A 16,664-nucleotide genomic window follows, 5' to 3' on the forward strand; every position below is an offset into this window, starting at 1 on the left:
TTGCCTATTACAGGTGTTGCCATCTATCACAGATTCAGCCAACACTGAGGGCAGCACCACCTGGGCTCCCTGCTGAAATACCAGAGGCACCAATAGTACGGGCATTCCACTGGCTCTTGAAGACACAGCTGTTTAGGCAAGCATTCCCCTGAACTCAAACTTCCTGATCCAATTGTTTTAATTGATCTTTTAATAGTCTGAATTGTTATGCTTTTTGATGGACTTGTTTTATTGTAAATTTTAATTATGAATGGTTTGAATGATTTGATGGAATTGTTTTATTGTGCATTTTAACTACACATGGATTTTATAAATGATTTTATACTTGTAAACTAAATAGAGGCCATTTGGGCATGTAAACTCTTTACAAAGTAATAAATGTTTTAATTTTAATTTTTAATTGTATGTTTTTATTATTATAAATGTGTTTTCCAAGAGCAGGTGGTCCTAAACTATTGAGGCCCATCAGCCCATGATGGGATTTATGGTCCAAAATATCTGGAGGGTAGCAGGCTGCTTTAAACAAAGTATACTGGGTGCTCTTTCATGGATATAAATGTATACAGGTGAGATACCTTGGCTTTACATCTAGTGATGTTTTCACTAGGTCTGTCACAAATGTTTTTAAAGATTTGTTGATTTATTTCCAAACATAAAGGTAAAGGTAAAGGGACCCCTCACTGTTAGGTCCAGTCGTGGACAACTCTGGGGTTGGAGCGCTCATCTCACTTTACTGGCCGAGGGAGCCGGCATACAGCTTCCGGGTCATGTGGCCAGCATGACTAAGCCGCTTCTGGCAAACCAGAGCAGCGCACGGAAACACCGTTCACCTTTCCGCCAGAGCACTACCTATTTATCTACTTGCACTTTGACGTGCTTTTGAACTGCTAGGTTGGCAGGAGTAGGGACCGAGCAATGGTAGCTCACCCCGTTGCAGGGATTCAAACCGCCAACCTTCTGATCGGCTAGCCCTAGGCCCTAGGCCACCCACGTCCCATGTTTCCAAACATAAGTGACCCTTTACTTGAAGCTGTCTGTTTGCTGTGTGAACATGAAATACATATTAAGGCAGGAATGGGGAATCTGTGGCCCTCCAGATGTTGTTGGACTCCAACTCCTATCAGCCCCATCCAGTATGGCCAGAGGTCAAGAATGACGCAAGTTGTAGTTCAACAGCATCTTGGAGGGCTACATGAGCCCTATCTCTACGAGGCATGCTGTATATGTGATGAAGCACACCTGTCTCTTTCACCACCCCTCCTTAGAAAAAGAAAACTCTTTCATTGTTTGGGCTAGCCTTTCTGGACCCCAGGCAACACCCACAACAATCAGAAAGTACCTGTAGACATGCAAACGAAGCAGAACAGCACAGTCTCTGATTAAAAAACAGCTTTGACAGTTCTGGAGGGCTCAGCTCGATAAAAGTTTCACATCAAACTGTTTTCTGTTATCACTGACAACTTCATTGCTGCAAAGCATTGCCAGGAAGCTCCTGGAAGTTCCTGCAATTGCTTTGAAAGTCTGGCTGGTATTGATTGCTCAGCTAATGGCAAAAGCTTCTGAACGAAACTGCAGCTGCCAATTTGTAATTTATGACCATGAGCGCCTATTTCGGCCAACCTTACTACTAGTGCACCTGAGCACAGGAAGTAGACAATAGTCAGATACAGGATTTACTGAGCCCAACAGGGCAGCCCTTATCCACCTGGTGCCTTCCAGGTGTTTTGAACAGCAACTCTTGTTGCTGTGGCTGATAGGAGTTGTAGTACATAACATTTGGAGGGCACCATGTTGATGAAGGCCACAACAGGAGTGATATAATTAAGCTTGGGCAAGGGTCGCAAATAGAACCCCCTGCACTTTCTTATAAAATTAATTTAAACATTGGTTGGGTTTTTTTGTTTTTGTTTTTTAAAGGAGACAGCATAGGGAAATTGGGATGAATATGGGAAAGGTGAGTTTTAGCCTCTAAGGAACAAGGAACTTGAGTCTTCCGCACAGGAGAACTACAGATATGTAAATAACACGGCACTGCTTTCTTTGACTTCCTTGGAATTTTCTCTCTGCAGAAAGTAGCTGTTTTGTGAGACTGCATGTCAGAGGAAATGCACACTGTGTTCACACAGCAGCTGACTTTTGTGGCTTCGTTCTTTGTTCTTCCTTTTAACCAAAATAAAAGGGCAAGCAGATTGAAAGCGTGTGATCTTCCTTTGTGGGGAGGAGGAGAAAAAAGCGATGCCGTAAAATCTCCTTCATGAAATTACATGGATAAATTCCTAGGGAAATCAAAGTCTTGCACTTAATTCAATGGCGCAATAAGTAAAAAACCAGTAACCCATTTCTCTTCATTTCCTGTATCTTGAAATAGTAGCAGACAATTAAAATTTAAACACATACACACAATATACTAAGGAAGTGATATTTGTCCATTATCTGTTATATTTACTAACACTAATTCCAGGCAGCGCGCACAAGATTACAGAATTATAGGCCACGGGTTTATAATAGTAGTGTGCCTAAAACATACTGCGCCTTAAATATAAAGCTTGCAAAGACTTGTTTTACTGAAACAGAAATTACATTGAGACCTAATTACATGTTTTACTTTGGTAGTGTATGAAGAGACTAAGCACAAAGTCTAGCATTTGCAGGTGAGTCTGCAAAATTCAGGTACATTTATATGAAGTTGGGGGAGGGGGGAGAAATGGGTGGGAGGGCAGCCAGCACCCAGTCCCCCTCCCAAATCTTGACAGCCTGCTAGCTTCACAGCGGCCACTGCGCTCTTTCTGATTTTGACTTTACCTCTTCTGCTCTGCCCATCATTTCCCCCACTGCAACAACCCACATACATTTCAGAAAAAGCTGGGGTAAGGCTGATAAAAATACGAGCCAGCCTCCTTTCCCATCCTCCAACATCACTCTCTAGCCTCTGTCTGCATTCTTCCTGCCACAGTATCTCCTGCTTTTGTGGCCATGTTTCTGCTGCAGCTATTTTAAATTGCTGCCTTTAAAAAAAAGAAAAAAGGAAGGCTGTGTTTGTTTCAACACAGCATGTGTCCTTTAAAACACACTGAACTGTTACGTGCAAGAAAACTGAGGGAAGGCAAAAGATCAGGCATAACAGGAAATAGAGGGAAGGATCACTGCTGAATCTACTGAATCACTGATGAAGTTCCAGGATTTTCCCAAGGATGCCCATACAGAAGAAGAGAGTGCCTACTGCTTACGGTAAAAAATAGGGCAGACAAGATCTAAATTGTACTCAGAGTCAGACCAGCAAAGGAAGCAGACAAATAAGCAGATTTCTGCATCCACATCCCTTTCAACGTAAAGAGTTTCATCTTTCAGACTGCAACATCAAAGTGGCAACCATGAAGCTCACTGGGTGACCTTGGGCCAGCCACTATCTCTCAGCCAAACCCACCTCACAGGGTTGTTTTGAGGATAAATTGGGGAGGAGAAACATGTACACCACCTTCAGCTCCTTGGAAGAAAAAGTGATATATAAATGTACAAAAAAAAATTAATTTTTTTTTGCATGTATTGCCTGCTGTCACTCAAATTCAATACTTTTCATTCACATGTTCTCTTGCTAGTCAAAAGGCTAAGCAATTAAGGCTGCAACCCTATCCCTGGGAACTTACTCCTGGGTAGACATGTATAGGATTGCACTGGTAATGCTCTTAAGAGAATCACTGATTCCAAACACGGCTCTCTTAAAGATTCATCCAGCTGCACCTTAAGAGCACAATATATCACAAAGCAGTACCCCCACAAGACTTTTTTGTTCACCCCGATAAACTGGGTGGTGTTGTTCAGTTAAAAAACAACAACACGTTTTCATGACATTGGTCAAAGTAATGGAGTAAAGAGTGAAATATAGAACATTTCACCCTCAACACAATCTTTCTTGTTGGGTTTGCTCTCCATCACTCTACAGGTGATAAATCTAAGGTGTCATGTATATCAAAGTGTGAAAAAAAAGCTGTTTGGCAATTCATAAATACCACAAAGTGAAGGGTTTCTTGATATCTTAAGTGCTATTTAATGAATATTTCAGAACTGGCATTTCCTGAATAGACGGGGGGGAGGCAATTCTTTCTCTCATACATTTTAAAACTGCATTCCAATACATCCTCCCTCAAATGCATTTTTTTAAATAAAAAAAACCCTGTCATATTATAGTGCAATTACTTCAAGTTTACTGTTAATCATTATTCTGCCTAAGGTGTGTGGTCTGTATCGACATTGTAACAAAGACTTTTTGGGTGCCTATTGCAATCCATAGCACATTAATTTGAGGCATATTTACCGTAGTTAAAATCAACTCAATCTGGGCTGCAATCTTCTGCATACTTATCAGGAAGCAAGACCCATCAAACTCCATAGGTCCTACTTCTGAGTAGCTATGTACAGAACTGTGCCACATAAGCTTATTTTAAACTGGAGTGCAACATAGTTTATTTGTAGCATGATCTCAATTCCTGCTGCACAGAATAATAATAAAGCGATAAAACATCAAACAGTAAAAACTTCCCTAAACAGGGCTGCTTTCAGATGTCTTCTAAAAGTCAGATAGTTGTTTATTTCCTGATGGGAGGGTGTTCCACAGGGTGGGCACCACTATCAAGAATGCCCTCTGCCTGGTTCTCTGCAACCTCACTTCTCACAGCGAGGGAACTGCCAGAAGGCCCTTGGAGCTGGACCTCAGTGTCCAGGCTGAACGATGAGGGTGGAGATGCTCCTTCAGGTATACTGGGCCGAAGCCACTTAAGGCTTTAAAGGTCAGACTTCACAATAAACCATAGTTTAGTGTGATGTGAACGAGCCCAGATGAGTCATTATTAAGGCTCATAATAATAATAAATTATGTTAGCTTATTATTTCACACAATGTTGCACGGACTGATCTTTTTGTATTTACTGGTTGTTAAGATGGTTATTTCAAATTGTTTCTAGTATTTGTTTTGAATTGCTATGCTTATTTTGTGAGCCACTTTGGGCATGATTTTGTAGAAAAATGGCATACAAATAAAGAGATTGTGATGAGCTAAGGCCTGAACCAGGCACTTAATCTGTCTTTTCCTGCTTCACCTGCAACACCCAAACCTGGGAGTGAGACACAGGATCTGAGACCAACAGATACAAAGCAAAGTTGCTCCAACTGCAAATATGTTTTCTCAGATCACTTTCCTTGTGACACTACAGCTTGATTCTGCAAGCCTGCTGGAGAGGCTGCCCCTTTACTGCCAGGGTATTTAATTGCAAATGTTTTCAGCAGGTGACTCAATTCCAGAGTCTACCTCTTTGACATCATGGAAAATAAAAGGAGAGAGATGTAAGTAACAGCCTTTCTAACGTAGGAGTGGGTAACAGGAACTTCACTTTTTTTTATTTCCCCTTTTAATTATGCCTGCATACAATTGCACTTCAGCCTTAGGGATTTTGGAAAGTCCTGCTGGAATCAATTGGGTTTACTTCTGAGGAAACCTGGTTAGCATTAAGCTGAAAGCTAGCTGGCTGTCTTAACTGCAGAGCAATAAATCATGACATTGTGTTGTTACGCAAAGGGGATCATTATGCCCAGTCCTAAACTTTTATATGCTGGTGTGGCAAATCATTGTGTCAGGCGTTAAAGAAAACAAGTTTGCAGCCTGAACTCAGTGTGTTATTGTTGTGTGCTAACCCTGAATGTCAAGCATAGTTGATTGTATATGGATTTCTTTTGCTGGTCCCATAATATCTCCACCCATTTTTCACAGAGATGTCCAATGAAAGCCTCCCAATTCTCTCTAGTCGTGTATCAACATCTGCCCATCGCATTAGGCTGCCATCACATCTTGCATTTTTAACTCTGTATTTTATAATGTAGAAAAGGATGCTAAAGCAATGCTGGAGGTTTCTCTTTCAAATGTGCTAGCTGTCAAGGGAGTAACTGGAATTTCAATGTTAAGGGATAGCTTAATTATTTTTCCCCTACAATGCCCTCACACCCTCCAAACCTTGATTTCTGTATAGTGAATTCGCCTCCTTTCGTAACAATTGTGCTGGGAAGTATGGCTCACTTCAATCTTACTGTTTTGGGTTTTTTTTTGTTCCATGGTTAAACTAGGAACTGTGTGGCAAACAACTTGGACTTGGTTTACACAGTACAATAAGCCAAACTAAGGCTGCATGCGCACATGCAGCCTGCCCACATGCAGCCATAGGAATGCTGTGATCACCAATAGTCAGCATGGATTTCTGAAAAATAAGTCATGTCAGACTAACCTGATCTCGTTTTTTGACAGAATTACAAGCCTGGTAGATGAAGGGAACGCAGTGGATGTAGCCTACCTTGATTTCAGCAAGGCATTTGACAAGGTGCCCCATGATATTCTTGTAAAGAAGCTGGTAAAATGCGGTCTTGACTATGCTACCACTCAGTGGATTTGTAACTGGCTGACTGACCGAACCCAAAGGGTGCTCATCAATGGTTCCTCTTCATCCTGGAGAAGAGTGACTAGTGGGGTGCCACAGGGTTCTGTCTTGGGCCCGGTCTTATTCAACATCTTTATCAACGACTTGGATGATGAACTCAAGGGCATTCTGATCAAATTTGCAGATGGCACCAAACTGGGAGGGGTGGCTAACACCCCAGAGGACAGGATCACACTTCAAAACGACCTTGACAGATTAGAGAACTGGGCCAAAACAAACAAGATGAATTTTAACAGGGAGAAATGTAAAGTATTGCACTTGGGCAAAAAAAATGAGAGGCACAAATACAAGATGGGTGACACCTGGCTTGAGAGCAGTACATGTGAAAAGGATCTAGGAGTCTTGGTTGACCACAAACTTGACATGAGCCAACAGTGTGACGCGGCAGCTAAAAAAGCCAATGCAATTCTGGGCTGCATCAATAGGAGTATAGCATCTAGATCAAGGGAAGTAATAGTGCCACTGTATTCTGCTCTGGTCAGATCTCACCTGGAGTACTGTGTCCAGTTCTGGGCACCACAGTTCAAGAAGGACACTGACAAACTGTAACGTGTCCAGAGGAGGGCAACCAAAATGGTCAAAGGCCTGGAAACGATGCCTTATGAAGAACGGCTAGGGGAGCTGGGCATGTTTAGCCTGGAGAAGAGGAGGTTAAGGGGTGATATGATAAAGGTAAAGGTAAAGGTACCCCTGCCCGTACGGGCCAGTCTTGACAGACTCTGGGGTTGTGCGCCCATCTCACTTAAGAGGCCAGGGGCCAGCGCTGTCCGGAGACACTTCCGGGTCACCTGGCCAGCGTGACATCGCTGCTCTGGCCAGAGCCAGAGCCAGAGCCGCACACGGAAACGCCGTTTACCTTTCCCGTTTACCTTCCCGCTGGTAAGCGGTCCCTATTTATCTACTTGCACCCGGAGGTGCTTTCGAACTGCTAGGTTGGCAGGCGCTGGGACCGAGCAGCGGGAGCGCACCCCGCCGCAGGGATTCGAACCGCCGACCTTTCGATCGGCAAGCCCTAGGCGCTGAGGCTTTAACCCACAGCGACACCTGCGGCCACCTGCTGTTTGACAGTGGAATTTGCTGCCAAGGAGTGTGGTGGAGTCTCCTTCTTTGGAGGTCTTTAAGCAGAGGCTTGACAACCATATGTCAGGAGTGCTCTGATGGTGTTTCCTGCTTGGCAGGGGGTTGGACTCGATGGCCCTTGTGGTCTCTTCCAACTCTATGATTCTATGATTCTAAATTTCCCCATTTCACTGTTAATTTCTGCACTGTATTTGTGCTTTCACATGACAGAGAAGTCACTTCTGGAAATCTGGTGGAGGTTAAAAAACAGTTTCCGTATTAGTAATTACTTTGGGGGGGGGGGGAATCTGTTTGCAATCCCCATTATCCTGAAATATCGGGAGTGCAATGTGATGAAATTTAGGGAGGTATACTGGCATACAGGGACGCGGGTGGCACTGTGAACTAAACCCCCGAGCCTAGGATTTGCCGATCAGAAGGTCAGTGGTTCGAATCCCCACAACGGGGTGAGCTCCTGTTGCTTGGTCCCTGCTCCTGCCCACCTAGCAGTTTGAAAGCACATCAAAGTGCAAGTAGATAAATAGGTACCGCTCCGGCGGGAAGGTAAACGACGTTTCCATGCGCTGCTCTGGTTCGCCAAAAGCGGCTTAGTCATTCTGGCCACATAACCCGGAAGCTGTACGCTGGCTCCCTCGGCCAATAAAGCGAGATGAGCGCCGCAACACCAGAGTCGGCCACGACTAGACCTAATGGTCAGGGCTCCCTTTACCCTTTACCTTTATACTGGCATATGGTTCTTTCCTGACACTTTCATGGGGGAAATCATTGGGGAACAGAAGCATGCTTGTGCCGAAAGTGTGAAGGAGGGGCAACTCTGTCCAATGGTCTTTGTTACTGTGCAACACAATGCACACTGGTATGAATGAGATTTGGTGTGACGTGCCAGTGTATCAGCCAAAAAGCTATAGTTCTGTAACACAACAGGAACTGCAGTGTGAAAGGAATGTTAGAAAACAAGACAGAAACCATAGTATTATATTAGGATACCTGCTCTGGTCCTCTTAACATTTTTTTCCTTCCTAGTGTGGCACACACATGCTCATCACTGGACCACTATGTGATGGCTTGCATGAGTACTTTTTGCCAGAAAGAGGCAGACAGCCTATGCTGCTTATTGCAACATGAGAACCGGCATTTTGTCGTGGCCCCCTACTTGTGAAACGCTCTCCCCAGGGAGGCTCATCTGGCACCATTGTTACGTATCTTTAGACACCAGGCAAAAACATTCCTTTTTCATCAGCTCGTTGGCTTCTAATTCTCTATGGCCTTTTTGTGTGGGTGAGATGGTTTAATCTAGTTTTTAAAAAACAGAATTGCCTTTTAGATATATTTTTTTAATGCTTGTTTTAATGTATGCATTCGCTTTTTGCTTAAAACATTGTAAGTCGCTTCGATTTGCTGTGGCCCAAAAGTGACTAATGCATTATAATAATAAATCTAATCATCACCATCATTATCGTTCTGAAATGACTGAAACATGGGTACTCTTGAGATAACTGCCAATTATCACCACACGGTATGAAGGCTGCCTCTTGGCTTTCCATGACTTCTAGGCCATGTGCTCCCTCTTCTGGAGAAGTATAAGGTCACGTAACCAGTCAGATTTAAACATTCACAAGCTGCTCATCATTTCATCCCCATTCATTCCAAAGTTAACAAATAAAACATGCTGTGTGCAGATGCAGAACTGAAGCCAGAAGTTGCATTTCTTCCATAAAGTATTGATTGAGCTTTGAAATGAGCACACACCCAAGAAATATCTTATTCAGTGAACAACTCTCCCAGAAAGAGAAATGCATTTCTGTAATTATAATTATCTGGGATGGCAGATAGCAGAAACAGGACTATTCTGGGCTAGTAGGTGGATACCAACTTTAACCTCCCCAGTCCTCTTCTGCACTTGGAGAACAGCAGCCTATTGGAAGAGCCTGAATGTCCAGGGAGAGAGGCCAGCACAGAATTGGGACCGTTCCCTGGGCTTAAAAATGGCTAGCTATGCCATGGGTAATTGGTCAAATGTATTTTTAGCAAAGCATGTGATAGTTTTTGGCACATCATTTAGGTCTTTTTGGGCATCACTATGTGGGCATGAGCTAGCCTAGAGAATGCTCGGAATCACTGATCATATTCATGAAAATAGCAATTAATATAAAAGTACAAGCAATTATGCTTTTTCTACATGGTCAGCAATCCAGGCAACTATTTTTTAAAACATTCTGACTAGTCAAAATCCTTTGCATAGATAGGCTGTGGGCTAGCACCATATATCCTGTGAATAATTCAAATGGGGCATCATTCCATCATCAAGATTTATGTCTTCAAAACGCATTCCTAGAAGGATGGACAGGTGCGATTTGATTATTCATAGACCATACCTTGTAGCTTTGGGGTCCCAAATGACAATGTCAGCATCAGAGCCCACAGCTATTCTCCCTTTCCTTGGGTACAGGTTAAAGATTTTAGCTGTATTCGTGCTGGTGACTGCCACAAATCTGTTTTCATCCATTTTGCCACTATGCTGCAAAGAAACCAAAAATAGGCATCAGCAAGGAAGGGGATACATAAGCCTATTGCAAGCAAACTCACTCTCTGTTGAGGAGTGCGGATGGGATAACCTCACCCAGAAAACCTCTAGGCAGAAAATTTCAATATAAAAAAATGTAAACTCCCAGCAATATGCTGACGAATGAAAATATAGCACCTAAGAAGTAACTCTTCATAACAGAAATCTTCTTTTGGGGAATAACCAGTTCAACATTGATAGTCTTGCTCCTTAAAACCATTTGTGGAATGAACAAAGAGGCAGTGTGGTGTAGTGGTTACAGTGTTGGACTAGGACTTGGGAGGGTTCGAATCCCCAGTCACGAAACCCAGCGGGTAACCTCATGACAGTCATTACATTCCAGCCTAACCTACCTTACAGGGTTGTTGCATGGATAAAATGGAAGTGGGGGGAGAGAGGTGTGCAAAATACCATGAGCTCCTTAATGGAAAGGTGGGATAGTAATGTAAGAATAAACTAATCCCATTTGCTAGGCATCAATCTCCAGAGTGAATGGGATAATAAATGAATTTCAGTCATCTGTTGTTCACTTATTCAGAAAGTTCATAGCCCACAGTTCCATACAACAATTCTGAAGTGAAAGACAAGCAGCAGCAGCAGCAACAACAACAACAACACTGGCTCTGTAAGAAACCAACTTACAGTTGATTCATAATACCTGTACCTTGAATCTAGTTCAGAAAGGAACTGCCTAACCAATAGAGTTCACATGAGACTGGTGTGGTACAATCCAAAGAGCTAGCGCAAGAAAACAGTTTTACATTTTGGAGCTACCGTAGCCTCCAAACAACCTTCAGGGCAGCCCTTTACAGATTATGCTCGAGTAGTCAAGTCAGACAGTTCCCAGAACATGTGTCACAGCAGTCTGTCCTTCAGTAAGTTCAAGTCATGTGTGCTATGGAGAGTGAAAGAGGTGTCTAAGCAGGGCCGTTTTACCCATAGGGGTACGGGGCCGAGAGTCTGGGGCCCGAGAGTCTGGGGAAGAGCCCACCCATTGGTTGGAGTGCTGTGGCAGGCTCTTCTGCTGCAGGTGGCTCTACGCCGCGAGTTTGTGGGCAACCGAGCCAACGAGACGCTGAGGTGGCTGGCTGGGTCCGCCCTCCTGTGCGCCTGGGACTGGGCAACCGGCGGGAAGTGCCAGGTGGATCTTTTTGCACCCTGGCACCGTATATGCTTAAGACAGTGTCCTGTGTCTGAGGATTTAAGTACCTCCTCAGAGGCAGGTGGCTAACTTGTCACTGCTGCTTATATTGCTCCCCATTCCATCTGAGAGCAGAATAAATCATACTCACCACTCCTTTTTCCCACACAACTGACATCCTGTCCTCCACGCCATTCACCCCATTGGGGATCTTGGTAAAATCATCCTTTCCCAAAGCCTTCTGGCAGATGTCAAAGGTACAGTTATCTGTCGCTGTCACAGTTAAGTCACCACTGGAAAAAAGAAACAATTCCAAGTTAGGCAAATCTGAACATTCAGAACATTCAGAAACAGAACTTGGTACAAATGATGGACAAAGAATCAATCACAAGATACTGGCTTGGTTCTCATGTGATAGCTTTCTATGACCATGCAAACATGCTGGTTCTCAGCAAAGAGTTTGAACTTGCTTTGCTCCTCTCTGGTCCTTTTAAGACAGCCCAGCTCAGCGTGTCATCCAAATCCAGGATCATGGTTAGGGTCTCTTCTCCTTAAGCACACCCTGTCATCATAGGACCAGTCTTGGCTATATGTAGCTGAAGATGTCCCTGTGCAGAGCAGCCACCATAGAGCAAACTGCTGTCTGTATCCACACAACAGACTTCACCAGTTGGCTGCCCCATGGTTATGTTTATTTTGAACATTTACTTAAGCTGGTTATACCTTGCTTGGGAAGGGCTGTGGCAGAGTATCTGCTCTGCAAACAAAGCATTCCAGGTTCAGTCCCTGGGGTCTCCAGGTAGAGAGGGGAGAGCCCCTTGGATAGCTGTTGACAGTCAGTGTAGAGCCAGATGGACCAATGGTCTGACTCAGCATAAGGCAGTCTCCACCCCCATCGTTCAGTCCGGACACTGAGATCCGGCGCCGAGGGCCTTCTGCCGGTTCCCTCATTGCGAGAAGTGAGGTTACAGGGAACCAGACAGAGGGCCTTCTCGGTAGTGATGCCAGCCCTGTGGAATGCGCTCCCTTCAGATGTCAAGGAAATAAGCAGCTATCTTATTTTTAAAAGACATCTGAAGGCAGCCCTGTTTAGGGAAGTTTTTAATATTTAATGCTGTATTGTTTTTAACACTTGATTGGGAGCTGCCCAGAGTGGCTGGGGAAACTCAGTCAGATGGGCGGGGTATGAAGAAATAAATAAATACATACATACATCCCTAAACCATGCTGATACTATATTTCCAAAGCAGACCACTTGGATAAAAACCTATTTTGACAATAACAACTGCAAAAATAAAAATAAAAAAATGAACAAAGCATTAGATGCACACAGCACAGTAAGTTGAAAGACCAGCAGAACACAGAAAAACAACAACAACAGTCCATTATAAGATGCCTTCCAGAACAGAAATGTCTTCTCTAAAATGAGAAGGAAGTTAGTTTGAAGGATCTCCTCAGAGAGAAATTTCCGAATCTGTGGTGCTACCACAGAGAGGACCCTGTCCAAGGTATCTTGTTGCACACTTATTTGCTGAATGGCATGAACACACAGACCGGGCCCAAATAAGTATGGCTGGCTTCACCTGTTTAATGGCCTTCTTGCTAAGGCATCCGGATGCTGCAAAGAAGTCATACAGGAGTATTTTACATGTACATTGCATTAGCTTACTTTGCCAAAAGATTCATCAGGAAGTCTGGAGTAGCAGGATCCGGCCTCAAGGGTGGGCCCATGACATGTGCTGCAGCATGGGACCATTCCTTATGCCAGTAGTGAGTGCCATCCGTTCCAAGGCTGGCAGCTATAGGCTCCCCATAAACAACTTTCCCTGGTGGAGGGGGGGTAAGAAAATACATATATTGAGCAAACTAACAATGCAGGCTTGCAATATTGTAATTGTACAATATTGTATTGCAATATTGTACAATGTACAGCTGGCTACAATATAGCAACATCTGGTTATTAGATATTTGAATACACACACACACATTCTACCAATATGGGATTCTATAGGGCTCTATCACACATCAATCTTGATGTCTGCACTATGAAATGGTGTATAAAAGAGTGATAACAGATTGGTCTTCTGGCCTAACAGAACTCTGATGGTGCAGGGTTCCTGATTGCAATGAGGCTTCTAAGCCTGTTCACCTGAACAGGCTTAGAATCCACCTTTCATGTGGCAGACTAGTACAGTGTGGGATACTGGGGGACGGGTATTTGTGTTCGTGTTTCTCCCCACTACTTTAACTCCACATACGACGCGGGTAGCGCTGTGGGTAAAATCTCAGTGCCTAGGGCTTGCCGATCGTATGGTCGGCGGTTCGAATCCCCGCGGCGGGGTGAGCTCCCGTCTTTTGGTCCCAGCTCCTGCCCACCTAGCAGTTCGAAAGCACCCCTAAGTGCAAGTGCACTTTATAGCGGGAAGGTAAACGGCGTTTCCGTGTGTTGCGCTGGTGCTGGCTCGCCAGAGCAGCTTCGTCACGCTGGCCACGTGACCCGGAAGTGTCTCCGGACAGCGCTGGCTCCCGGCCTCTTAAGTGAGATGAGCGCACAACCCTAGAGTCGGACACGACTGGCCCGTACGGGCAGGGGTACCTTTACCTTTACCTTTACATTCAATCCAAATACATGAGCAAGGCTGGGGGAAAACCCAGCCAGATGGGCGGGGTATAAATAATAAATTTATAAATTTATAAATAATAAATTTATTATTTATTACAGAGAATCTAGAAACATGGGAGTTCTGATGACCAAAGCTGAAAAAACAGAGAAGTTAAACGCTGTATTATGTTCACATTTTATTCTAATGCTTGTAACTTTCAGAAGCTGCTTAATGGTTAAATTAGTGGAGATATGGCAAAACAGTCATCACATTCATCTGCAGGAGCGCAATGGCAAGAGTGCTGCAGCCCTTGAGAGATTGGTTTTTTTAGTTTTTGCAGGCAATAGATATTTCCCCTGCTTCCTTGTCGTCTCCTTTCCACTTCTCTCTTGCTTAGTTTTTCTGACCTCCTGATGTTATGTAAGAAGGAGGAGATGTTTTCCTTTTCCAAGCTTGGAAACTCAGAAGCTTGCCAACTTTCAGAGCAAGAGGTTGTTGTGCCTGTGTAGCTGTGTCTCCTACGTACACGGCCCATAATAATCTTGGCAGGCAGGGTGAAGCCACCACAACCAACAAGCTCAGAACCTCCAAACAAAAAATAACTCGCTCAAATCATGATTACATTGAAATAAGCCCTGCTGGATTCAATGGTAGATTTACTGCCTAGTAAAAGTGCTTTTAGAATTGTAGTCTAAGCCTAGCTTGATAGGCAGGGATGATTGTGAATGCACAAATCTGAAGAGTGGCAGCTGCAAAACCTGCAGAAAGTTACCCTAGATGATGGCGGTGCAATTTAAATACCAAAAAAAGATTCTAAGCAGTTTACAAAGTATAAGGAATGGTTATATAAACATTAAAACATCCATGATCCATAACTGAGAGCCAGTGTGGTATAACAGATAAAGAGTGGTGGGACTACGACCTGGGAGACCAGGGTTCAAATCTCTACTCGGCCATGGAGCTCACTGGGTGACCTTGGGCCAGTCACCATCTCTTAGCCTTACCTACCTGTTGTAGGGGTGAAATGGGGAGAAGAAGAACTATGCAGGCCACCTTGAGCTCCTTGGAAAATGAAAGTGGCATGTAAATGTAGTAATTGAAAATGAAAGTAAGTCATAAAAGAATCCCATTAAAGCAGAACTAAAACAGGAAGTTCAGGGTGAGAGATCAACGGAATGGCTGTGTAAGCAGGTACATCTTCAGAAGCTGGTGAAATGCCAAAAAAGATGGAGCCTCTTGTTTTCAGCTGGGAGTGCATTCCATAATACCAGTGCCACCAGAGAAACACCCAGCCTTGACTTTACCACAAGCAAATCATCATTAAGCCTGTGGAAAGACTAAACAGGTTCCATCTGGTACCCAATGGTCACTTTTGGCATAGAAGTGGATCAATACCCTGAGCTGCATCCCCAAGCAGCAGAAAAAAGGGCATTTGAGCCGTCTCTGTATGCAGGTGGCGCTGTGGGACACAGGTGGTGTTGTGGGTTAAACCACAGAGCCTAGGACTTCCGGGTTAGCACCTCCGGTAATGGCTGAATTCCTCTGATTGGGAGGAATTTGCCTCGTGGAAATCTGGGTCTGGCCGCCACGGCGAAGGCGGAGACCCACTAGAAATCACAGGCGGGTGAAGCCTGTGAACGTGGGATTCGGCTGGCACCTTTTGCGCCTCCCCTACTCGCGGGGAGATCCGGTTTCGGGGATCCAGAGCGACATGGGGTGAGCGGCGCGATGCTTCAAATTGACTGCTTCTTCCACGGAGCGAAGCCGCATAGCTGTTGCCAGAGAGCGCTGACTTTTTCCTGTGGACAATTTGATCTTAAAGCAACTACCCGTGAGTAGAGCTGAGAATTGGATTTTTAAACGTCTTAATTTGGTGCCGAAACGGGGAGGTCTAAAACAGAAAGTCCACTTTCCCCTTTAGTAAATAGATTGAAGCAATGAAGATGCAAGCTGAAGTCTCGGAAAGCCTATTGTAAAGGACTAAATTTCCATCAGTAAAAAATACTAAACCCCCCTTGGTGGCAGGAGAAGAGGGGGGAAAGTTTTGGACTGAGTATACCTGCAGGAGAGAGCGAACAGAGTTAATATACCACCGCTCCAATCCTGGAAACGGGCTGCCAACAGGACTGACCGTGATTAGAACGTTCACTGACAGTTAGTTAAATAAGAGGAGACATTGTTTCCATGGTCTCCGTCTGCGTTTAAAAAGGAGTAAAAGTAACAGAAAACTGAAACTAACTTTATTGTTTGAATTGAGTTTAAAAGGACTAATACAAATAGAAACTGTCACAAGAGTTGAGCTGGGGGAATCTCCAGCTGCAAGATAAAAACCTGTGAGATTCTGGGGACCTTGAATCGGTTAAGAATGTTGACAGAAGAGGCCTTAGTGGTTGTATTATGTAAGATAAGTGACTCACTGGAACAGCTTCACAAAAAGGTGGATGTGGTAACCACCAAAATTGACAATTTGGGACAAAAAGTGAACACCAATATAGAAACTATTCAGAAACTGACACAAGAATCTACTTTGACATGGCAAACTGCGGAGAAGGCTAGGGAGAAAGTTATTGCCGTTGAACCTAAAGTAACACAATTGGAGAGAGAGAGAGTCCCAGCCTTACAGATGCAGTTTGATGATCAAAAGTTGATGCCTGCTATGATTGAATTTAAAGAAAATCAGATTTTGAGGATCAGAGCCCTACCTGAACTGGAGAAGGAAAGTTTGATAGATTTCCTTACACAGGAATTTGATGACTTTTGGGACCGGGACTTGGCTCAAGAAGAGATTAAAACTGTGA

At 44.0% G+C, this 16,664-nt stretch overlaps 1 protein-coding gene across 1 annotated transcript in view; it reads right to left on the bottom strand.

Moving 5' to 3' along the window:
• Window positions 1-16,664, bottom strand: part of DPYS (dihydropyrimidinase) — a 52,449-nt gene that overhangs the window by 11,687 nt on the left and 24,098 nt on the right. The window contains exons 5-7 of the mRNA XM_079984392.1: window positions 12,933-13,089; window positions 11,415-11,556; window positions 9,935-10,077 (exon numbers count right to left, since the gene is read on the bottom strand). Of these exons, the coding sequence (XP_079840518.1) occupies window positions 9,935-10,077; window positions 11,415-11,556; window positions 12,933-13,089 (442 nt within the window). The remainder of the gene's footprint in view (window positions 1-9,934; window positions 10,078-11,414; window positions 11,557-12,932; window positions 13,090-16,664) is intronic.

The sequence above is a fragment of the Podarcis cretensis genome, assembly GCF_951804945.1.
Source record: "Podarcis cretensis genome assembly, chromosome: 7".
Taxonomy (NCBI): domain Eukaryota; kingdom Metazoa; phylum Chordata; class Lepidosauria; order Squamata; family Lacertidae; genus Podarcis; species Podarcis cretensis.